The sequence below is a fragment of the Choloepus didactylus genome, chromosome 21 (assembly GCF_015220235.1).
Source record: "Choloepus didactylus isolate mChoDid1 chromosome 21, mChoDid1.pri, whole genome shotgun sequence".
Taxonomy (NCBI): Eukaryota; Metazoa; Chordata; class Mammalia; order Pilosa; family Megalonychidae; genus Choloepus; species Choloepus didactylus.
Window position 1 is genome coordinate 16,284,125 of NC_051327.1, and position 25,492 is coordinate 16,309,616.

Below are 25,492 nucleotides of genomic sequence, written 5' to 3' on the forward strand. Positions count from 1 at the left end.
CAAAATAAGGCCCTCGCCTCATGACCCAATGGCGCCGCCCTCAGGTGAAGTTCTGCCTGGGCCTGGCCTCTACCACCACCCTCCCCGACAGCTGGGTCTCTCCCAAACATTCCTCAAAGCAATCCCACTGGGCTCTTCTTCGTTTGCCTACAGAAATGGGTTAGAAAAACAAATCAAGTGGCAAACGACACCGCAGCCCTTCCCTGACAATGTGCTCTGCCTGCCCCGAAGCAGCAGCCTTCACGGCAGGGGAGAACACCTGGACTGTCTTTAGAAACAGCTGTTAGGAAAGGCAGGGGCACATTACGGAAGTACTTGATTTCCTCCATTTTGAAGGAAAAAATGGCATTTCTTTAGTGAACCAAAAACTACTGCTGGACCGTAAGGTTTCTGTCTGGTTATGGCAACCTATTTCTAATCACTAGCTTTTAAAATAATTTCTCACTAATCTAACTTTGAAAAGCAAGATACTTTTCCCACTGCAACTACAGTACACTCTTCTAAATTTGGACACAGCTTCCCAAATTTAAAACTGACTGAATTACATGAACAGCAAAAAAAAAAAAAAAAAAAAAAAAAAAACAAAAAACTAGAAAAATAAAGACAACCATTAAATATTATGTAAGGTTTTCTTTTATTTAAAAGATCATTCACAAAATACCATATCCATAGATTTACTTTCTGTCATATAGCTGCATGTGTTAAGTGTTTGGAATACCATTCTTACATTTAAAAGTCAACTGGGTTGCCCAGAAGTTTTAGATGAATTTGTTTTGTTCTTAAATCTTTTCCACATTGAAGATGTAAGTCGGTCATCTGAAAGCATCAGGTTTGATTACAACCACATAATGCATGTCTTTCTTAAATTAAGTATTGGTGTTACACAAATGGTTCTTATCTCAGAAGCAGAAAAGACAGGTGGAGGGAAAGAAAGGAGTGCGAGTTCTGTGAATTGCTGAGCCCTTGTGATAAAAAGACAGTGAGAGGGCAAGGACGACAGGTTAGCAGTTAGCTTTCTACACACCCAGCGCTGCACAAGCAGCAGCCGCTCGGCCCTCGGCCCTCGGCCCCTGGAGAGGCCTCTCGGCCCCAGCCAGCCTCTCCAGCTTGGCCAGCTGCAAGTGGGCCCTGAACTGTTCCCCACAGACAGGCTGGGACTTGGGTGTTAAAATAAATTTTTAATTTGTTCACATGTAGGTGGTTCAAACTCAAAATTGACTGCCCGGTCCCTTATCCCCAGGTAAGGGCTAAACTCTGTACCTGGGAACAATAAGCCTTGCCCCAAAGACACAGCAGCAAATATCATCATCCAGAGCCACCTACAAACTATTTTAAAGGTTCCTGATAGCTCTGCATAGTAAAATTTTAAATACATCAAGTGAAATAAAGTGCCAGATTCTAGGCCCATTTTCACTATACACATAAGGGACGGTAGGAAGCACAGTGCCTCACTGTCACTTGCACTGGGGAAGAGACAGACACAAGGGGGAGATGCAAAATACACAGACAACAGGGGCTTGCAAAAAGCAGGGTCAGTGCTTTCATGGGAGCCCCGCACAACTCCACCAGCACCGCTCAATCCTGCAAAGCACGCTTTCCCAGCGGAAACGAAAGGAGACGGCTACCTGCTGCATCTAAGCCAGATCGAAGAGCCCTGTGACACACCTGGTGAAAGGAGTTAACTAGTCTGGACATGGTCTCAAAAGAGTTCTAATAAAAAACGTCAACACATCAGTGCATTTGATTTCTCTTCTATGTGAGCTCCCCGCCAACATTTCCCCAGACTCTTCTTTTAGGTTTTCTGTTTGCAGGGTGAGCCTATGCTGCTCAAATAATCCATTTGGGGAGGAGGTAATGGAGACAGGATTACCTATAAATGGGTAGATGACAGAATTTGCAAGGTATCAATAGATATTTTATCGTTGTTTTGACAACAAAGTGCCTCAAATTCTGTAATCACAGCTGAATAAAAACAAGCTGCTATTTAATTTGTCAGTGACTTCGTCTCTGGTTTTTTCTTGGAAGCCACAGCAATACAGAACTCAACATGCAGATCCGAAGAGAAGCACTGAGGAAAATCAAAGGAAATGACTGGCGCCTGGGCAGTGGGTCTAAAGTAACAGAGAAAGCAAACGAGAAAAATGAAGCAGCACCTCCACCCAAAGAACTGCCCATGTGCTGAGTGCCTTGGTTCCTCCAGAGAATCCATGTGCTGTGTGGAAAATAAGGAGCAGTAAGGAAAAAGGACAGAAGGAAAAACGGGGAAAGGGCAGTAGGAAAAAAAAAAAAAAAGCACAAAACAGGCACTACAGATAGATACAGCGAAGCCAAGAATGTACTAAAAACCACTTGTTAACAGCTGACATGCACTCACAAGCTCTGTGTTTCCGTTGTGAGAAAGGAGGACACAGGTCAGGTGCGGGAATGGTAACTGCAGGACGCCGGCCTGGCCCGGGGCTAACCGGGCTGCGGGCTCCTCCTACCCCCCACCCCGCGCCCTCCCGCCGCCAGCTCATTCTTGCTCTTTGTGGACGACTTCCTCTCTGGGTCGGGCTCCCCCGAAGATCGCAGAGTTGGGATTGGCTACTTGATTGAGGGGCGTTGCAACTGTCCGAGGTTTCAGCTGGAGTCGTGGTCTCTGTGCTCTTTCCTCTGCAGGAGAAAAAACACGGTGTATAACACGGTGTGTAAAACGGGGTATAAAGAACTAGGTCCCTGTTCCCCACCCAGGCAAAAATGTTGATCTCAAAAATGTTGACCCAGCCCATTTTCTAAAATTTTACGGCCTTGAAGAACTACAACTACCATTCCATCACCAAATACTCTAACAAAGGTAAACTTGGTATTTAACCACTTCGGGGGCAATCTACAATTGCAGGTGGTATAAGGCGGCAGATTTTTCATGGGGCGTGTAATCGGCGTATCGTGAAAAGAGACACGCCATTTACAAGCTGTCACCGTACCTTCTGTCGGTTCTCTGAAATCCATGTTGGATCCGCGAAGGGGCGGGCCGTCTCTAAACCGACTCCCCATTGGAGGGCCTGCTCGCCGGTCACCCGGGCGACTCCCTCCCCTGCCTCCCAAGAAGTCATCCCTGAAGCCTGAAGAAGGAAGACGACCCCGAATTATTTTTAAACTACTGCCTCAATGGCTGGGAACTGTCTCTGAGTTTAATTTCTTTTCAGCTCTTTCGTTTGTCCAGTATCTGAGGTTTTTTCCAAAATAAAGTGGATTGCAAACAAAATCCAAAGGTGAATCTGCTGGGTAATTAGAATGCTAATAGACTTAAAAAAAGAGAGAGTCAGAAACTTAGGAGAGAAAAATAAAACGAGCTGCTGTTTAAATTCTTAGCCTGTGGGAAAAGTGAAAAACACCATAAACGTTTGTTCTAATATTGCTTTAAACAAAACAGAAATCCTCTAAGTAGGTTTTACTGTTTTCTAGCATGTATCTATACAGTTATTGAAAAAGATAAACCTGAGTTTTAGAAGTATTTAGAACACAAAATCATAAGGAAAAGCTAGATATGAAGACAAAATAAAAATACAAAGTCACCTCTGGGTGACACTCCCCATTTTCCCGTTTCTGCTGCTTTTCGGCTGTGGATCATTCTAAAATCAAAGCACCTGTGTGGCAAACAAAGCAGTTATCCAAGTGAAGTCCACTCCCTTCACAGAGGGGGACCTGCTGGAGAGACCCAATCTGTACCACCTATGTGCAAAGGGTTTTTTACTTTTCCCATTAATTTGTGTATCTGTTAAAACAGTTACAAACAGAATTAAATTGCATCTCATTTAGAAATATCAAGAATCAGTTGTAATTCTCATAGGGTGTGGAGAAGGAAGAATATTTTCTCAATGATTTTAAGAAACTTAGGCTTTAGTTTTATTACATTTAAGTGAAAGTCTTTCATGGAAAATTAACCTTTTAATAGTATAGCCCATTAGAGTTAACGTTCAGTAAAAATAAACATAAGAAATAAGAGTGTAATTAAAGGAGCTTGTCCCTTTGTTCAAGCTCCCCAAAGTGACTTTTACTCACTCCAGGGATGGCGCCCACGTTCAAAGCTCATGAAAAACTCATCTTCGAGCAGAAGCCCCTGAGACTGAGGTCCACGTATCTCTAGTGGGAGCACGTTCAACTTTGCAAAGGGCACCAAGGACACACAGGACAGGACGGAACCCAGTGCAGAGACTGAGTTGGACGGTATCAATTTTAATAAGACAAGTAAGGGTTAGACCAATAGGGGTGCTGCTTTGGGGGAGAAAACACTGGGATGTATAGAGTCAAGTACAAGATACAAAGTCTGTTTACAACGACGGCATATACAGTTCATTAACAAACTTAATTAGTATTCAAACATTTAACCCAGCAATTACCCCAGACTAGTATCTAAACTGTGAAGTGCATCTTTCTATGTGAGTATGGAAGTAAAGTTACTCCCCTTCAATGAGATTAAATAATTTTCTACCACCAGCGTTTAGCATAAAACAAGTAAGCTCACACTCACTGTCAAGGCAAATAAACACAACTGTTACTTTGTCCAAGGAACAGGACAGCAGAGGGAAAACATCAGTGTACATTCATATCAAGTGACAGCCTCATTTCAAAACCAATAATGGGGAGATTACGAGGGAAAAGCAAGGTTCGACAAGGGCTATGTTTGCTGTGTGTTTCCGCTTGAGAATCAAAGCCCAGGCCAAGCCGAAAGGAGAAAGGTGTCAGTTACTAAGGTAACTCCCACGGGTTCCTGAGCCGCGAGCACACTGTGCCATAGCGCCAGAGAATCCAGACACGGCAGGTCAAAGGCCGATCCTCACTGAATCACTACAGTACTTGGACTGCCTTTGAGAAGACATTTGTTGCATGGTTCAATCAGAGACTAGTTTATACATAAAATTACAGGCTTACTGGATTATACTGTAATTTTATGAATAAGCTTATTTCTGATTGGTTATAGGGCTTTTAGGAATTAAATTATTCAACAGATAATTTAGTTACTGTTCAGTTAAAGCAGTACTGGAAATGGTTTTTAAAAAATTTTAGACTCACACCAGTCTTCCCCATACTCACCAATTATTTTACACTGTTAGGTTTATTCTGATGGGGGTGAGAGGGTGTTGCAGTGTAGAGGGGTTAAGAAGACAGAGTATCCTCAAGTTTGCGGAAAGGAAACAGACTTGTTTTACCTTTTCTGTAACATCTGACACTTTTTTTTTTTACCATATATACAAGTTTTTTTTTCATTTTTTAAATTGTGGAATATAACATACATACATAAAAGTGATACCTTTCAAAGTCTGATACATATTACTTTTATAATAAAAAAAATGCTGAAGAGACAAACAAATGCTTAGGAGATCAGTCCTTAAAAAGCATAGGTCTGGCATCCTAACTGAACTGAGCTCTTGAGTTGAGACAGGAGGCGCCTACTGGTCAGCCCTGGCTGCTTACGAAAAGGAACGATAATGAGGATCATGCCCGCTAATGACGGATACGGATCCCTTCCCACCTCAATTAAAAAAAAAAAAAACAAAACAGGCCACCAGGAATCACAGTTATGAGGCTTTTTGTAAATGCCTGGAACCTCTGTATATTTCTAGAAACAACAGCATTATGTGTGCAGTACACAGAATGACCACTAAGGAGTCTCCCTGGACTAGATTCTGAGAAAGACCGAGAGAAGGCCCATGAACACAAGGCCTGGGAGGCTAAGGCGAGGGGACAGCAGGAGGAAGACCCGCCCTACTTGCCCAGGCAGTGTCTCTCAAGTCCTGGCCCAAACGCTGAGGTCCTAGGAGAGGCTTACGTGCATGCCCGGGCGCCTTTTAGGAAAGTTTCATCTGTGAAAGGAACTAAAGGAGTAGTCCGGCCAGATGGGCTACTCACAAGGGACGGACAAGAGCAGCAAGGCCCCTGGGAAAGATAAGAGGTGATACTTTAAATACTGATACCGGAATTGAAGTCATCCCGGGAATCCCATCCACCTCTAGATTCTCGAGAGCCACCCATTCCTGAGGATACACAAAAAAGATAAAGTTGAGGTTGTGTCATCACCTTGCTGCAAACATGGAACATTTCATTTGGAAGATGTACAACTCATGTGATGGGAAGTTCAATGAAATCATTATAAGAGTTTTTGCTGCCAACAGGGGAAAAAAAAAAAAAAAAAAAATCCCAGGCCTGCAGAAGCATCATCCATTCTTTCTAAGATTTTATATTATCCTCGTATATTATATTTTTAAAGCTCACAAAAACCTACCAGACCTATGAGACAGCGTTATACTAGTAACTTTCAAGAGTTGTCATCTGCGGACATACAGCAAGTTTTAGAAGAACTAATCACCTCTGTCGTCTGGTCCACCTTTCCTGAATCCAAAGCCACCTTTATCTTGTTTTCTGCCTTCTGCGATATCCACACGCAGTGACCGATCACCCAACAGCTATGAGAAAGAGGAAACAGGGTTAAGTTGGGAAGAAAAATCTCAACTGCTAACTCAACAGAAAAAAAGCTGAAGATACTTACTGCACCATCATATGTCAAAGCTTCCTTAAGGGAATCCACCTCATCAAATTCTACGTAGCAGAATCCTGTAAGAGAGAAAACAAACCCCCAATTTCTTCAAGTAATTTGTGGTTAAAAATACGGTGGGATATATATCCATATTCCACATCAGAACTACCATTTTTGTTGAGTCTACTTAACAGTAGACTGGTAGAGCCTGAAAGAGCATATTTTGCTTTTCAATAACTACTATTTCACTGATATTCCTTCCTGTCAATTATACGCCTTCAGGTAGAAAGTGCTAAACAAAAGGCACTGAAACAGCAGCTGTGTTTCCATAACGCTTTCTTATGCTTTACCATTATATTGAAACCTTTCTTGGGTCACTGCAGAGCTCTTAAGATTTGACTTCCAAATGACTATGTAATGTAACCTAACTGAAGCTTTAAGAATAGCTTTTAAATCTAAAATGCTGAAAGTACCTATTATTACTCAGTCAGTAGATACAAAATTCACTTTACAAAGCTAAAAAATATATCCTCGGCAACAGGGGCATCTTCCATTGGTTATTAATGACAAGGCAGATGGCCGAGATCCAAGCGCATGCTACCGACAACCTGAGATGTAGGCTTGTAAGCAGGGGAGGGAAAAGAGTATTCTCGGCAGAAGAAACTTCACCTTCTCTGTCACCTTTAAGCTCTGAATAAGCTGTTCCCTCTACCTGGAACACTCTTGCCCATGCCCCTTCCTTTTCCGGGTACTCAGCCTCAAACCTCAGTTTTGTGGGCCTTTCCTACAGTAAACCCTTCTAGACTCTAAATCTGGGTTAGGTACTCCTATCTTCCCTCCTGGGTGCAAACATTTCCTGTTTCTCCCCTGTTCAGCATTTATTTAAGTACTTAAAGTACTGCCTTGAAGGGTCATCCCCACACCCACGTCTAACTTTCTTGCCTAAGTGGATTCAATGTTGAGAGTAACTGAGAAAACCACCCCCAAGTTCAAAGAGGCAACAACATCCCCATCATCCACTCAGAGCCACACTCCAGGGCTGCTTAAACTAAAAACGATCCTCAAGGAGGCAAACTCCAAAACCTGCTGCTACTAATCCAGCCCAAAGGCTGCGTTCACCCACACAGTCGTAACTGTGTGCTGGGCAGAGTGGACAGGACTGACTTCCCTTCATAAGCTTAGCTGAAACATGGTTTCCATAATTTGATCATTTGCCACACATGGCTTCAGGTTCTAAAGTCAAAAAACTTTCAATGAGATAAGACCACCACCTACAAAACCACTCTGATCAGCAATACCTTCTCTGTTTCTTGTACATCTCCCCACCATAGGTCAACTCTACTTTTTCACAGATGTGTCTTTGGACAAATTGTTAAATCAAATGTCCTTGTACCATGCAGCCTGCACTTAAATGCTGGGCACAGGTCCCTTAAGGGCACCTTGAAAGCAGGATGCTATGCTTACTCACTTATCCTTCATTCTCACTCTTCTGCTCAAGCTCCCTAAAGAGACCAACCTACAGATGCTCTAACTGCATCTGAAATCTGAGCCACCTCACTCCCCAAAACACAAATACCCTAAAGTCATGAACATTTATTAGGCTATCTTTAGGAGTTTATAATATATAACTGGATTACAGGAAAACTATATATATATATATATATATATATATATATATATAAATATATAAAATATATATTAGAAGGTAAGCCCACCAGGAAAGCTGCTCCTTCAGAAGTTTCAGAAGTCCTCAGTTTTATCTGTTTATTTCTCTCCTGGTAACTCCTTTCCCAGCTGAGAAGGGACTGCTACATAGGTCAGACACACACAATATCTACTTGGGCATGTGCCACCTATTTCTACAAACTAGATATGTGTACAACATTTTTTCCCAAGCAGAACTGAAGATCTCAGAGGTAAAAAGCATATGTTTATTCCAGCAAATATTTAAATCCTTCCATCATTAGAGCCCTCTGGTTCACTAACACATCTCGGTTCTTTGACCTAATATATAATACAAATCCACTCACACTCACCTTTAAATTTGTCTGTGTCTTTGTCTCTGACTAGCCGTACACTCCTTATGCTGAGATCCTTAAAGATAGCGTCGATGTCGCCCTGGACTGTGTTAAAAGGTAGATTTCCTACATAGGCTGTGTAGGGGGGCTCTGTGGGCAGCTCCTTCTGGCTTCGGGAACCATGGCCACCAGCACTGCCGCGGGACCTAGGAGGGGAAACAGAGGGTTCCGAGTCTGCCTGTGTGCCTGTCCCCAGAACAGGGGACAAGGAAGACTGTCTTCCCCTTAGCCGCATTAGCTGGCATCTCAGGTGAGACGCTGCGCTCTAATTTATTTTCCGATTATGTATAATAACATTTTCTTGAAATTAGAAAGATTTCTAGAAATTTCGAGAAATAAGAAAGACAAAAGAAATATCATTTTAAAAAAAAGCACTTTTTTTTTTTTGAAGTGTCATACAATACAATATATTAGTAAGGACAGAAAACACCATTACCAAGAATCCCATATCCCTCCCTTATATCCCCCCTCACACACATTTAACTGGTATATTGCCTTTGTTATATTTAATGGAAGCTTGCTTTGATTATGTTTTTTTTCCCAAATACCACCCCCTTTTCAACACTCTGCATGGCTGACATTCATTTGTTCTCCCACGTGAGAACATTTTTATATTTGTACTTTTAGTAACAGTCACTGGCCACTCCAGTTTTTGCCAAGTTATACAGTCCCAGTAAAAAGGCACCTTTTTTGGCAAAACAAATGCCCACCAAAATGCAGAATGTATTTAAATTAACTTGTTCTCTGGAAAAACAAAATCCAAACCTAATGTCCTAAGACAACTGGTTCTCTCCTATTCACTTAGAATCAGAATCCACAATGTTTATATCCTAAAACCAAAACAAATACATTCCCTCACACCCCAGACTAAAAAGAAATACAGAAATCAACTCATCCTATTTATTTGAAGGGTTATTGAAGCTGCCAAATTTTTACCACATTCCCAATACAATTACTGTTATTTTCTGATTCTGGATAATAAAGATGCTTTAATAAAAATTTTAGATTTTGAGTAGCAAGTACCTTTTACATACCAGTCTCCACAGACTACTTCACTGGGTCCTCAATGTACGGTGCATATAACTAATTCATTTAAACCTCAATGTCCTTTCCTCACCTATTCCTCAGAGTTGTTTTCCTGTCCATGACCACATAGCTAAAAAGTAGCAATTCTAGCACATCACTGCTAACTCGTAGAGGTACTGGTTGAAAGCTCACCTCTACTACTTATTAGCCATAGAACACTGAGGAGTGACTCAACTTCTCTAAGCTTTATTTAACTCATTTGTAAAGTTGGGTAACTACAACACAGAACTTGAGCTATAGAGAAATGATCAACACAGGTGCTTCACACAGTGCAGGTGTGCAGGACAGCCAGAGCCATCCTCACCTCCACCAACGACCTGAGACTAAAAATACATTTGACACAGACTTCAAAGTCAATGGGAGGGGAGCGCCTCTTTACGCTAGTGGCAGGATGTCAGCTAACACAAGAAGGAATTGTGTGGTTAGAAACTCACTACTCCGCAAGGCTCATCGATGACTGCTAAAATCATGGAGTAAGTGGTTTTGGGGGAACAAGATATTCACGTGATCTCAAATTATCACCTCACAGATTATTATTAATTGCAAATAGGGAAAAATTCCTTCTCAAATGGAGCCATCTGGCAGTCACCACCTTAACTAGGTGACTGAACTTAGTACTGCTAATGATGGGGCAAATTTACATCATGCGCCTCCTGAATTTGGCTTGGATTTTTCAAATATATTGAGGTCATGAAAGACAGAAAAGAAAAAAATAAATAAAAAATAAAACAACAACAACAAAAAAACAGGACCACTCATTGCTACATGCAATTTAGATCCTGGAATGAAAAAACAGCTATAAAAGACATTACTAAGGCAGCCAGGGAAATTGGAATATGGTATATATAGAAATTATTGTATCAATGTTAAATTTCTCAGGAGTTATACTGGTTTTATAGTTATAGAATGCCTATGTTTTCAGGAAAAACTTAAAGGCGTTACGAAAAGTGTTGAGGCAGCCAACATTTATGTTCAAATGATTCAGCATAAAGCATATGTATGCAGATATGTATATACAGGGATAAAGCAAGCGTGGCAAGTGTTCACTGTAAGTTTGAATTTCAAAATAAAACTCTGGAGACATGGAAAACCCAGGAGAAAAAAAAAAAATTAAAGGGAGTTGTTTCTTTTTTTAAGGGGCATTTAAAACAAACACATTCCCTTGGAGCAAAGATCTGCTCAAAGTCATCCTCCTTTCAGGGAATTATCACTAAAACCAGCCTTGGAAAGTAATCTGCATACTGCTAGAAATGTGAAGGAAACCACACACCTTCCTTGAGAATAAATTCCAGATATCTTAAATATCTGACAAGAAAATAATCTTAAAAACATTTTTCTAAAGCAGAAGAACCGAGCCACGATGGCTCTTAGGTGGCTAAAATTTCTTAAGTTCAATAATTCAGAATTCTGCTACTCCCCGGTAGGAAGCCCTACGTTCTGTTCAAGGAACACCAGGGAAATAGGTTTACAAGTGAGTTGCATCCTACTTGCTCCCACTTCTCCCAACCTCCCAACAGTTCAGTGACTTATTTTATTTTGCATTTCAATACCCTTTCCAACACTACTCTACTTTTTTCTCTCTCCACACTGTAAAACCTAAGATATTTTCAATAAGATACTCATTAGGACTAGATACTGAATATACAAAATTTAACAGAAACACGCAGAAGATGGTCAAACCATAGAAGATGAATTAGAGTTAAAAAAAAAACAAAAAACAAAAAACACTTTAAATTCACCTATTCAACATTTATTAAAGACCTGATGGAAAAGTCCCTTGTCCATGAGCAGCTCACAACTGAGCGGCACATGCAAAACATGTATAATTACAAATGTAGGTATGTGTGTGCATGTAAAAAAGCAAAAAGCTACAGTGATTTTTAAAAATGTCTCATTTTAAAAAATTTAAGGTAAGTATTGAGAATGAAGAGAAAAGGATCAATTTGGCAGGGGTCTGTCTGGTGACCCAGGAGAAGGGAGCAGCAGGAAGGCTTTGAAAGTGGGATGTCAGAAGTAGGACTGCAAAGAGAGGGTCAGACGGGGCCTCTCACTGTGTAACGGGAACAAGGCGAGCCTGACTGATGAGGACACAGATGCCGCCTAGGTGGATGCTGGTAAGTGTGGGGGCACTGGGAGCACAGTAGCAGAAGGAGCTGGCTCTGGCTTTGTTTTAGGGAAGCGAAATTTGACCAGTTAGCTGAATATCCAGAGGAAGCACCTAACAGCTAACTGGTGATGTAATTCTGGAGCGCAGATAAACCCAGCCCACCAGGTGTGGTTCAATTCACCCTAGCCTCACAAAAGTGCCAGCAGCCTAATACTCCACACTTTTCAGTAATTATCCAAACAGCCCCAAGTATGATCAGACCTGATCAAGTTGGCTTTAGAGCTTTTATGAAGCATTTTATCATGCATTTTTTGGCTATTCCTCAAGTAGTGAGACGGGGGCCATATAGGGAGACGTCAATTTACCCACCCCAACATGTATGAAGTATCCCACTGTGTGCCAGGCAAAGGTGAATAAGACAAACTCCAGAGTGCATATACATATAAAATGATAACCCTTCATACTCACCAATCAAAAAATTCAATGTCAGAAATCTCTTTCAACTAAAATTCCTATGACATCTAAACAAAGAAGCTGTGCTACATGAAAGCACTTTCTGAAACAGGTCTGTGCACACACGGGGAGAAAAGACTCGTCTGACACATTTGCACACGTGGTGTAGGACCTCCGTGCCTCAGTGTTCTTGTTATTATTTTTTGTGACATAAGATAGTTTATTTCCAAGTGCCCCCATCATGGTGTGAAGAACCATGCTTCTTTCCTGTTGCTCTGTCATCCTCAGCATGCAGCCTTCCACCATATAACTGCTGAATCTCCAGCATCATGTCCACATTCCAGACAGCAGGAAAGAGGAAAGGGATAAAAGGGCATGTGCTCTGCCTTTAAGGACACTCCTGAGTCCTTCTGTTTACACCACATTAGCCAAAGGCTGTATATATTCTAGCTAAAATGTATTTGGGTGGGGAGAGAAGAAAGGAAGAATGGATACTGGGAAACAATTAGCAGTCTCTGCTTGCTAAACACATTGGTTTCAGATCATATCCCTTCATTTCTAGAAATCACCTCCATGACTCCATATCATACTTGTATTGTTAAGATTTTCTCATCTTTATTAGCGTTTAGTTCCAAGAAAATGGTAATAAAATTTTGTTTCCTTTAACATCAAACCCAATAATAAATGTGGGTACACACTGAAAAACTTAAACTGTTGTTTAAAAATATCTAGTATCTTACAAAGGAAAGGAAAAACAGGCAAGACATGAACATGCCTGGTTGTGAGAACAGTTTCCTTCCTGTGCTGGTTTGAAGCTGTTATGTACTCCAGAAAACGCCATGTTCTTTTAATACATCCCTGTGGGGGGCAGATCTATTGTGAGTAGGACCTTTTGATTAGGTTGTTTCAAATGAGATGTGACCCACCCAATTCAAGACGGGTCTTAATCCTCTTGCTGGAGTCCTCTATGAGAGGATAAAGGGCAGAGACATTTGGAGAGAGTTTAGAAAGAGAAACGCCCCGGAGAAGCAAGAAAGGACCCATGGGAACTGAAAGAGCTTGAACCTGAAAGAAAACCCAGGAAAGAAAGACCAACAGACACCGGCCACATGACCGAGGAACCCTGGACACCAGCAGCTTTTCTTCAGAGAAGGTATCCTCTTGCTGATGCCTTAATCTGGACATTTTTCATGGCCTTAGAATTTTAATTTGTAACCTAACAAATCCCCATTGTTAAAAGCCAGTCCACTTCTGATATATTGCATTTCAGCAGCTTTAGCAAACTTCCTTCATCTCTTGATTGTACAAGAGAGGATCACACCTCCTAACTGGAGGGAGAACTGCGTGTGCATACTCTTGGCTTCTCTTTGTGTTCATCTATGCTTTTCCTGACATCCTTCAGTTCTTCTGAGTATATTTAGGACCATTCTTTTAAGCCTTTTGTCTGGTATGTACCAGGGCTGATTCTCATCAGTTTCTAATGCTTTAATCTCCTCTACCTAGGCCATCACTTCTTGTATGTTTTGTAACCTTTTGTTGAAAACTGAAATTTAGACTCTGAGGCATCTGTTTTCAGTTTGCATCCAGCTAGTATTATGACAGTTTTTCTTGACTGTCAGGAGCTAACCAAAAACAAAAAACAACCACCAAAAACAAAACCGCAGACACACAAAAAACAACAACAAAAAAACATAAAACACCTTCCCAGTCCTTGCAGACTGACTTGTATGAGTGTTCTTCTTCAAGGCTTATCCATCACAAGTCTGGAGAATAGCTCCAGAACAAAGTGTAGGGAACTTCCTGAACCTTTCTGCTCATGCACCTTGTAATTCCCGTTTACACGGTTCTGAAGGTCCCCTCTTCCCTAGGAAACAGTTTCCTCATGGTCCTGGGCACTGAGTCCTACAGCCAGCAGCCCCCTGCCCCAGCAGCATGACTCGATGCTCGCCCACAGCATTCTGTAGGCGAGTTCCGTGGGCCACCTTCTACAGGCAGGGCAAGTTCTGGGACAGTAAGTCCCTCAGGCCACTGTCAAGACATATATACTCCCAATATGAGCATGAGGGCTATTCTGCTCCCTCTGGAACCGGACCAGGGATCCACACTGGGAGAGCAGGGGACAGTTGTTAGGGGAGGGGCCGGCCAGGGCACCAGGAGATCCTACTGCTTTTAGATGCCTTTTCCTTGATTCGGTGTATGTCCTGCTGCAGTCCTTTAGCTTTTTCTGCTAGTTCCGGCCGGTTGTTCAAAGTTTCTATGGGTGGGGGGGTGGAGCCCTGAAGCATCTCACTCTGCCACTTTGATGGGGTGGGGAACATCTGTTATTTTATAAATGCGTAAAACCTTTTATTTTATGAAGATGTTTAAAAGTGACCATAAAAGTACTTCATAAAGACGGTGTGCCATATGAATGTCTAATAACAAACCTCCAGTACTCCTGGGTAGAAGTGAACAACGCCTGAGGCTCTGCAGTTCCTGCCTGAGCCATGGACTGGCAGCCAGTGAACGTGTAACAGGAACAGTTAAAGGGAACACTGGGTTCGGGGGAATGGCCCTCCTGCCTCAGACCACCCCCCCCCACTTCAGAACCGGCAACAAAGTCAGGGTCTGTGCTATAAAACTCCGAGGCTGTCTCCCTCCCCACCACTGAGCAATGACCATCCTTCCTCATTACTGCCTCTTACTGTTCCTTGGGGACGGTCTACTGAGTTTTAAAACAATACATAAAAGCTTTACAGTAGTAGATTACACCCTGTGGTGGACTGAATTATGCACCCCAATTTAGACGTGTTCTTAATCTTAATTTGCATTCCTGGGGGTGCAAACCCATTGTAAATAGGACCCTCTGAAGATGTTATTTGTACTTTAGGTGTGGCCCAACTGAACGTGGGTGGGCCTTAATCCAGATTACTGGACTCCTTTTATAAACAGAAGAAACTGAGACATAAAAGGCTACAAGGGAGAAGTCAGAGGAACCCAGAAGAGAAAAGGAGGGGACGTCACCATGTGACTGAAAGTCAAGGACTGTCAGCTAGCTGTAATACTACCAAATCCTGGGAGGAAACCAGCCTTCGGCCTCCGAAACTATGAGCCAATAAATTCCCGTTGTTTAAGCCAACACATTGTGTGGCATTTGTCATAGCAGCCTGGAGACTAAGACAAACCCTTAGTAATTTAGGAAACCAATTATCAATCTGAAGGAACCCAACTTTCAACTCCAAGTATGACCAAAAACCTTTACGGACTAATCCCTATTCTTCACTCACATCAACCAAACATTTCAATGCCTATGTATCACAGAGCATAGTACTATAGAGGGCACAAACCTAAGACCCAATTAATGCTCTCAAGGAGCTGATAATTCCACCAAAGAGGACAAGGCATCTAGAAAAGAGGAATTCCACCACAAGCAAAGGACTGTGGAAAATCCAGGAGACAAATGAATAATTGCGGTACTGCCAAACTGCACAGCAACAAGAACTTGGACTCCACTTTCCAGACAGCAGACAGGGAAACACTGACCTCTTGACAAGCTGATAACGTGAATTGGCAAAGATAATGTAGGAGTGAAAGGAGACTAGAGGCAGGCTGAATACAAAAAAAAAAGTAATCAAAGAAAAAGAAAGAGTAGACGTTATTAAGGCTGGCATCCAATAAGTAGATGAAATAGGAAATTAAGAATTCAAGACTTATTTCCAAAGTATAAAAGATGACAACAAAATGAAGGACTCCTGCTAAACAGAGTGTTTTGTGGAAAAGATTTTACTGTAAAAATTTCTAGGTACATTAGAAACTATACAGAATTCAAGCACTGTTACACTCTGCCACTCTTAAAATTTTATGCTCGCTCCTACAAACTATAAACTGATCCTATATAACATCACAATAAAAGTGCCTTTATAAGAATAAAATGCAGTTAAGCAAAAAAGACAAAATCCAGTAGGGATGCTTTTTTTTTTTAAAAAAAAAAATAAAACATATTTTACTTAAAAATGAAGCTTCTCTGAGCTTGTCAATATAGTTGGAAGTCATACATCACTAAACCTAAGTTAAAACAAGAAGCATGACTGACTTAAAATTAGAATGCTTTGCAGCTGTTTTACAAGAAATAAATATTACTATTTAATACCACAATGGCTCTCTACTGAGGTTGGATCCTGGTAAATGAAAGTCCCTTTGGATCAGTTAAGTTTGGATATGCAAAATGGACTAGGAGCTCAGTTCTAGGGGAGTAGGAGAAAGCCAAATTGGGGCTTCAACGGGAAGGGCAGATGGATTAAGGCAGGAGAGGAGGTAAGAGGGGAGGACGTAGCACAAAGAAGTACTAGTGAGATGGAAAGAGGTTGGGGTGGGGGTGGAGAGCTCTTGAAGAAGGATTTCTTGGAATCAAAATTGAGGCTGTCCGCGTTGCTCTTATGTAAACCTTCCACCACCTCCATCTCCTGCAAATCTTCAGCTGGATTAGCCTTTTTTTTGAGCAAAGTGATCACTAAAATTTAAGTTCCTCCAGAATTCACAGAAATTTTGGGGAGGGCATTAAACCTTCAAGAGGGTGTGGAATGGAGGTTTGGGCAATCCTATCTAGAGCTTAAGGAACGGGAGACCCCTGTGGATATCTGGTTACACAAGACACTGCAAATTTGCAATTTAGGTACATATAAACATGTCTTTCTTCTTTCTTCTCTACTCCATTACTTTGAAATTTACGTATCTTTTAACAAGAAGACGGAGAAAGAGATAAAAGTCATACACATATAAAGTTGAATTTTGGCTTTAAACTACAAAACAGTTGAATCTTTCATACGGTTTTATTCCTTCTCTTATATTAATTTCAATAATGTCCCTATTGCACAAGAGATTTTCCAGCAAGTGACCAGAAGATGAAGAAGACATCCTTAATGTGCAGTTGGGAGACCTGGCAAATAAAAACAAAGATGGTCTTAATAATGCATGTTCTTATCCCACCAGCTTCCAGGGTAAAGTCTCATCACACACCCAAATCAGAATGGCATTATGGCACAGCCACAAACTAGTACTGAGTCTGGAAATAACAACCACTTCATTGGGTAACACAACATAAACCTGAAGTAGATGTGCTTTAAAAAAAAAAAAAAGAAAGAAGTGATAGTCAAATTGTAACCACTTGGTTTCTAGACAATAATCAAAAAAAGGATAAACTCTCAAAGGTGAAATCTGTACTGCATAAAAACCATTTTATACAATAAAAATGCAAACTTGACCACAAAAATAAATCGAAATGTTTATTATGTAAAACCAAATAACTATATGTTTTTTTTTAGCCTGCCTGCTGCCCCCCGTTATGTGGGCAAGATTAGCTTAGGTTTGTAAACTGTCAATAGCTAGCTTTATTTTTCAGAATATTTTTAGATTCACAGAAAGTTAGAGTTCCCACATACCCACTCTCACTCTGGTTTTCCCTATTAACATCTTACATTTGTATGGCCTATTTGTTACAATTAATGAACCAATAGTGATACCGTATCATTAATCAAAGTCAGTAGTTTCTTTAGATTTTCCTAGTTTTCACCTAACGTCCTTTTATTGTTCTAAGATCCCATCCAGTCCCCACACTGCATTTAAGTGTAGCTTAGGCTTTTAAAAACCAGTGCAATACAACTTGAATTACAGGCACTTTATTTCCAAGTAAAGCTCTCTCTTCCCAGTATATGCATCATCAACCAGCGTTCAAAGTTAAATCCCTTGATCTTGATAACTGTCATTACTAGTGGACGTACATGAAATCCTCTGGACATTGCTGGTAAACACTGGGGACAGGATAGTTTCCATGGTGAATTCTTCAATGATCCCTATTTCAAGGAGCTCTTTCCTGTTAACTGCAGTGAATGACATCTTAATAATCCAACCACATCTCTAACATATTAAAAGCCTTGCAGGGAAATATTCAGTAGTTCTAACATGTAAAATGTGGGTTACAGGAAGGCAGGAATTCTGTCTTGTTCACTGCTGTATCTCCAGAGCTGCTGTACTATCTAGTACTTACCAGGTACGGAAACTGTTTATTAAAGGAAGGAAGGAAGGGAGGCAGAGAGGGAGGGCAGAAAGAAGAGTCATATAGACCTAGCAACTACTACAAGATTACAAATAACTTTTGTCACTAATAAGAGTACTCTTATTTGGGAAAAATGTAAAATACAGGAGAGCATTTCACATATTTAGATGACTCACCCCAAACTAGGTGCTTAAATATTAAAAAAAATTGTTGGCTGCGCCGAACAGTAAGAAGTACGTCTTACACCATGACTTAACACGTGTGTGTGTGTGTATCATGTATGTGTGCCAATAACACAAACAATAAACAAAAATCTTGCCCAAGAGTACAAATTCTTACTATATATAATGCATACTCTATTCTATTTCATCAGGGGAAAAAAAAAAAAAAAAAAAGGCTTGCCAGGACCTACTAAATTGATTCCATGGTCTACAAATAGGACACAATGGGCAATTTAAAAACTTTCTTTTAGATGAATAGTGAAGATGAGGACTTTTTGGACATAGTGCTTTAAGGTAACTTCTCTTACCAGGAAAAAGGCATTTATTAGAATGTACTAAGATTGTGGATTCCCATACATTAATGAAAACAAACAGGTTATTAATTTAATGACTTTATAAGGAAAGAATACTGTCAGCTATGCTTGTCTTTAAACTATGGTATAAGCTATTTCTGTGGATTTGTTTTGAACTTTATAGGCCAAGAGTTCTCCTTTCTAAAATAGAATGCTCACTATTTGGGATTCCAGATACTATCAGCTCCACGTGATTTTAAACGATACTTCACATTTTCATTTGTTGGATTTGATATGATCCACAAATAACTTATAACCACACATATTTATTAAAAAATTCAAAGGGACTTGGATCATAGCTAATAGCCCCTCTCTTCTTAACATTTGAAAATACATAAAAAATCCCCTAAGTTACTTATAATAAAACACACACACGCAAGGAAGAACATTTTCATACCTACTATGTTTGTTCATACCTAATCAACTTTAATTTATTAAACCTTACATGGCTGTCAGAAAAATGCAAACCAGTCTGGTTTTGATTCAAACAAATCACGTGAATAATAAAATTTTCAAACCAGTTGCAGAAACTGAAATATTGGCTAGACTGTTATGTTAAGACGATGACACCTAAGATTTGCTTTAAAATAATCAGATGTTGGGAGGGGGAGTGGAGTGAAGAGGTACGGATGAAAGGAGTGGCCCCTTTAAGAAACTGTTGATAAAAAACTCAAAACTGAATTCAAACTTTTGAATACTATACATTCAAAATACCACAAGTATTTAAGAAAGAAAGACAAGATGGCTGGGATTGGCTTTAAAATATTCTAGCTGCTCCTACCACCCTGTCGCAAGAATGAGAGAGACAGACGTGACAGGAAGAGGAAAATGTTTATAAAGTTAAAACTGACCTTTCTGTATATCTATTTCTCAATAAGGAAATAACAAACTGTGGAACATTCTTTGAAATTCCCTACATAACTCCTTGTTAAATTCTACTTGGAATGCTATCACTTTTTTGTATGTATGTTATGTTTCACAATAAAAAAATGTAAAAACAAACAAAGACAAAACTGGGTGATGGCTTACACTGGGGTTGACTATACAACTCTTCCCTTTATAGGCTCTACTTTGTTGATGCCTTAAGATATGGTTCCTAGGCAGCTCACAATATTTCCGATTTAGCAGGAAGAACAAAAACCTGTGCTCATCTTGCAAATGGCCTAGCAGGAATCAAAGCAGTGGCACCAAACTGTACTATTACTCATTGTATTCACCACCACCAGGCACTCACTCATGGTATTAAAAGCCAGCTTGGATTAACAATGTCCTTGACAAGACAGTACAAACTATTAAATCTTACTAAATCTTGACCTCTAAATACATGGTTTTTCAATATTCCATGTTAAAACATGGGTAGAACACATAAATCACTCCTACTGCCTGCAGAAGTATGACGGCTGCCTCCAGGAAAAGCACTTGTGCAACTGAGCTGTAAGTTGACCTAGTCGCTCTTTCCACCAAACACCATTTTTATCTGAAAGGACTAACAGACTGTGCTTATTCAGACTTGGGTATGAGGTAGACATTTTCTTCAAAATGAATGAAGTGAGCCTTTTCCTTCAAAGGAAACAACTAACAATATTTGTTGCCAAATGACAAAATTCAAGCTTTTAAACAAAAATTAGAATAACCGAAAACTTCTACCCACAAGCATAAGCTTGACAGCCTCAATAGTCAAAGGCTTTTCTGATTAAATTGCTGATGATATTAATGCATATGACTTTTGACACTGTATAATGAAATCTATCGATGTTTGGAAGATCTGCATAACTCAGTGAACCAATATTTTCCAAATGACCAAAGCACTACGTTACAAAATCAAGCTATGGGCAAAGGATCCATTCAACTTGCAAGATAAAAACAATCAATTTTAATGTAACAGAGAAGGAAAAATTCATTGGTAAGGTTTCAGATTCCACATTACAATTAGCCTTTAAAGAAAGTACCACTGGTTGGGTTTTAGTGTAGTACCAACAAAGAATGGCCACAATTATCTGAAAGGCTATTAAAACACTCCTCCCTCTCCAAACTACGTATCTGTATAAGGCCAGATTTTCTTCATGTATGTCAGCTTAACAATAATATATCACAAGAGTGAATGGAGAAGGAGGTATGAGAAACCAGCTGTTTTCTATAAAGCCAGACAGCAAAAAGTTTGCAAAAATATAAAACAATGACACTATTATTACTAAACTTGTTTGTTTTGGAAAATAATTATTTTTCATAAAATGTTATATTACCATGTAATGGTTTATTATGGTTATTTTAAAATGAATTATGAATTTTTTTTAACGTTCTCAGTTTTAATTTCTAATAAGGTAAATATAACTAGATATAATCCACAAAAAAGCTCTTTGGGGTTCTTAATTTTTAAGAATGTGAACAGGTTCTAAGATAAAAAAGTTTGAGTTTGATCATAGAAAAGGCTTAGAGGCTTTTTCAGTTGAAGAGAAGTTACTAAAAGGCTCCAAAACTGAAAATGACATTAATTAATAGAAGCTTAGTGTGCAGAACAACAAAGATCATGACTCCAGTTGATCCTGACTGGGGTACAGCACTTGCTGGAGGCACCATGTTTTTTTCTGCTTGTTTGTTTTTTGTTTTATTGTGATATAGCCACATACCCTACAAACATCCAGTGTACAATCAATTATTCAGTTCCCAGAACCATCATATAGTTGTGCATTCATCACCAAAATAAATTTCTGAACATTTTCATTGCTCCAAAAATAAACACACAAATAAATAAATAAAAATAAGAAAAACACAAGAACATCCGAAACAACCCATCCCTTCCATCTCTATTATTCATTTAATTTTTGTTCACAAAAATTACTCATCCATCCATACACTAGATAAAGGGAATGCGATCCCTAAGGTTTTCACAATCACACTGTCGCCTCTTGTAAACTACACTGTTATAAAATCGTCTTCAAGAATCCAGACTACTGGGTTGGAGTTTGATAGTTTCAGGTATTTACTTCTAGCTATTCCAGTACATTAAAACCTAAGAGGTGTTATCTATATAGTGTATAAGAATGTCCACCAGAGTGATCTCTTGACTCCATATGAAATCTCCCAGCCACTGAAACTTTATTTCGTTTCATTTCGTATCCCCCTTTTGGTCAAGAAGATATTCTTAATCCCACAATGCCGGGTCCAGATTCATCCGTGGGAATCATATCCTGTGTTGCCAGGGAGATTTACACCCCTGAGAGTCAGGTCCCACATGAGGGGAGGGCAGGGAGTTCACCTGCCGAAGTGGCTCAGTTAGAGAGAGAGAGAGCCACATCTGAGCAACAAAGAGGTACTCAGGGAGAGACTCTCAGGCACAATTACATGCAAGTCTAGCCTCTCCCTTGCAGTAACAGGCTTCATAAGGGCAAGTCCCATGACAGAGGGCTTGGTACATCAAACTGATGGGCACCATGTTTTAAGGGGAGTTTCAGTACACCAGAGCTCAGTCAGAAGGTCCCAGTCCTGACCAAGATGGAAAGTATTAATAATCATGCCATGGGGAAAACGTCAAAGAACCAAGGAAAAGCAACCTATAAAAAGAAGACAGATGTTACAATGGTCATTAAGTTCTATCAAAATCATGCAATCACACTTATCTGGTAGTCTAACCAAGTCTACAAATGATAAAAGGCAAAGAGGCAGGTAATGTGCACCTGCCCAGCTCTCCCTTGGGTTCCGAGGGGAATCTAGAAACTGGAAGGTGGAGTATGGCAGAGACGGCAGGCACCAGTCCCACAAGACTCAAAAGTCAGAATTCTACAACCCCCTAACAAATTTGATAAAGGATGTCTAAGTTTGTAGTTCTACCGATTTTTAGCAATCTCAACTCTTTTGCTACCTCTAAATTCCAATCTAGCTGTCAGATTGATGGTTTTGGTTAAGCACTCACAATACTCTGATGAAATTAGAAAAGTAAAATCAATTACTACTCCCCACTTTACCAACAATGACAACTGAAAAACTGGAATTTAAGAAAAGTTAGTAAACTGCAAAACAAAGTACATTCAAGATCTAGTACAATCAACTTCCGATAATTTGGAATTTTGTTTTGATTTGCTTTTTGAGTATCAACTAAATCCTTGGTTCTCTCTTTGACTGCTGGGACATTGAACATACCTTTAAGTATATAAGCTTGGAAAATAAAGTAACTGTAACTCCTTAAGACATTCAATATTGCTTCCTGACAGCTGCTCTGGTTATTCAACAATTACAAAATAAACTTACAGGGAATGTTCCAATTATGAATTAAAACTAAATGTTCAGACTAGAATTGTACATTTAAAACCAACTATTCCTTTCACCCATCACCCAAGTGGCTTAGAGTTGAGACCTCTTACCTAGTCTAAGGAGTTTTAGATTAGGGGGAAGGAATCTTAGAAAAGTACCAAAGCAATACGAGGTCAAGCTGCAGATGGCAATGTGCTATAATGCTTAAGCACTGGGATGTCTGTTGATGTGAACATAACCCAAATAACTGAAATTATTAATTGAAGGGTATCTGCTCAACTATGACACCATATTGCCAAATTTCAGAGCTCACAATAATGGGTAATTCCCGATTTCTTCAAATTAAAAAATGACTATGATATGAAAACTTTTTCATACACACACTACTTCATGTCTGGTCTTCTGTGAAGTTAACTGAACCACTTCAGACACTGTATAAAATCACCACCATCACCACCAAAAATCACTTTTATAAACTGAGAAATACTTTCTTTGTACTTTTACATGAACATGAAGTCAAATGGAAAATTCCAAGGGGGTCAGAAGATGCTTAACAGTCAAAGGGACTACACATTAGGGAGCTCAGGAGACATGGGGTGCTAGCTACTAGTCTCATTAAGTTTTTGGAGCACATCTGGGCAAATGACTAACATTTTCAGTTGCCTTTTGATACCTGAAACGAATAGCATCTTAAAGGGATTTTATTATTGATAAGTAAGACACTGCCAACTGTCAACATGTGACCTGCACCGAAAGTCTAACTTGGACACTTTTAAGTCACTAGAAGGACTCGCAAATTTGATTGTCTAAAGGCAGAATTAAAGAAAAAAAATTCCTAGGCTCAGTATAATATTGATCATCTTACTGTACAGTCCCACTGCAACTAAAAGCCCTTGAATCTGCTTAAATTGAATCCCACTCTGCTTAAGCTGAGAAGAGTTTCTGGGTACTTCTGAATATTTTTGAAACCAGGAGAAAAAAACCTAGTCATTAGTTTCAAGATGATTGAAGTACAAATTTGATGACTAGAAACCTACCCCAAAGGCAATAATTCTACATGTCATCCGACATCTATTTCTTTTTTATTAGCAAATAAAATATTCTTTGAAATTAACGGGTGGCTCCGCCTCCCCAGCGTTCACGTTCTAGTGTCACGAATAATACCGCTTACACTCCCGCACCAAAACAAGCCTTTGTTTGAACCATTCCCTAACCATGGTATTAAAAATGATCATTCTTCACCAAACAAAGACACTTTTGGGGACTGTAACCCAGGCGACTGAGCACCTCCGTAGGTGCTATTTTATTGTAGTGTTATCCTGGGAAAGCAATACAGTCTGTTTCCATTACAAAGGCTAAAGTGTGCCCTTGACAAAAGCAAGATGTTTATAACTTATCTTCTAAATTCTTTTATGAGGTTAACTTGCATTAAAAAAAAAATCCAGTGCAGGTTCCTGGCATGAGCTTTTTACTCACCAGCCAAGAACTTGTCTTTTAAACAAAGTGTTTCAATCGTACATAGTCTTTTGCTTTGACCAGAATCAGAAAGACGCTAAGCGATTCGTTCTCCAGGTCGGAACGGGAAACTAAGGAGAAAAAAATTTTTCTGCCAGCAAGCAAGTCGTATCTGTCATTAAGGCACTTTGTCCCGTAAGACCCAAAAAAGAGGCTCCGATGCGTTTGTTTTCGTTGGTAGCCCCCCAACCCCCGCCTGCAGTGAATCGGGCCAATCCCGGGTTGAAGCGGCCAACTATGGCTCACTCGTGAAGGGAAGGAAATCGCCCCTTTGGGCCTCCGACTTTACACAGCTTTCTGGCCTCATGGCGAAGAGGGCCAGGGCGCCTGCAGGGCAGGTGGACAACAGGAGGCCGCGACCTCCCACCCCCGCGCTGCAGCAGAGCCCCACGCTGGCCCTGCTGTACGTACTGGCAGGTGGGGTTGGAAGCGGGAGCCTGTTTTCCCGGACCCTCAGCGCCGCCGCAGCCTGGCCTCGCGGCCGTGGCAGGAGGAAGACGACGCGTTGTCGTCGGCGGGAGGCAGAGGGAGAGATCCACCCGCAAGCAAGACCCCGCAGCCTAACCGCCGCCGCCCCCTCTCCGAGCGCGCCATTTCCAGGCCCTGGCCCTCCAAGCGCCTCTCCCAGGCCTCCGCGGGCCCCTAGTCCTCACCGCCCCGGATGGGCGCGGGGAGGCCGCCGACCCCAACTCCGCCCGGCCCCCGCGGCCAGCTGGGCCCCGTGCACGCCCGCCTCACCCTCTGCCGCCGCCGAAGCTGCTGTAGGCCCGATCGTCGTAGGTATCGAAGTCCGCCATTTGCCGTCTCCGCTCCGAGAGGAACCAGGGTGAGCGAGGAAGGACCCGGTAATATAACTCCCCCCGCCCCGCCGCCGGGGCTGTCCGCT

General features: G+C 40.7%; 1 protein-coding gene across 2 annotated transcripts; it reads right to left on the reverse strand.

The window, feature by feature from the left end:
• Positions 1–615: 615 nt before the first annotated feature.
• Positions 616–25,492, reverse strand: EIF4H (eukaryotic translation initiation factor 4H). 2 transcript variants are annotated; one of them, XM_037814548.1, is made up of 7 exons: positions 25,345–25,492; positions 8,551–8,738; positions 6,527–6,591; positions 6,347–6,443; positions 5,955–6,014; positions 2,964–3,101; positions 616–2,652 (listed from the first exon to the last, which is right to left on the reverse strand). In XM_037814548.1, exons 1-7 carry the CDS (start codon positions 25,401–25,403, stop codon positions 2,513–2,515), a joined length of 747 nt encoding a protein of 248 aa, XP_037670476.1. In that variant the 5' UTR covers positions 25,404–25,492; the 3' UTR covers positions 616–2,512. The 2 variants fall into 2 exon arrangements, with proteins under 2 accessions (XP_037670476.1, XP_037670477.1); XM_037814549.1 differs by lacking the exon at positions 5,955–6,014.

Excerpts from the sequence above, each read along its gene's own strand:
- EIF4H (XM_037814548.1), bottom strand. The coding sequence starts at position 25,403 with ATGGCGGACTTCGATACCTACGACGATCGGGCCTACAGCAGCTTCGGC. Across the intron at positions 6,592-8,550 it reads AGACACAGACAAATTTAAAG|GATTCTGCTACGTAGAATTT; the intron begins GTGAGTGTGAGT and ends TCTCTCTTACAG. Across the intron at positions 2,653-2,963 it reads TTTCAGAGAACCGACAGAAG|AGGAAAGAGCACAGAGACCA; the intron begins GTACGGTGACAG and ends TTTCTCCTGCAG.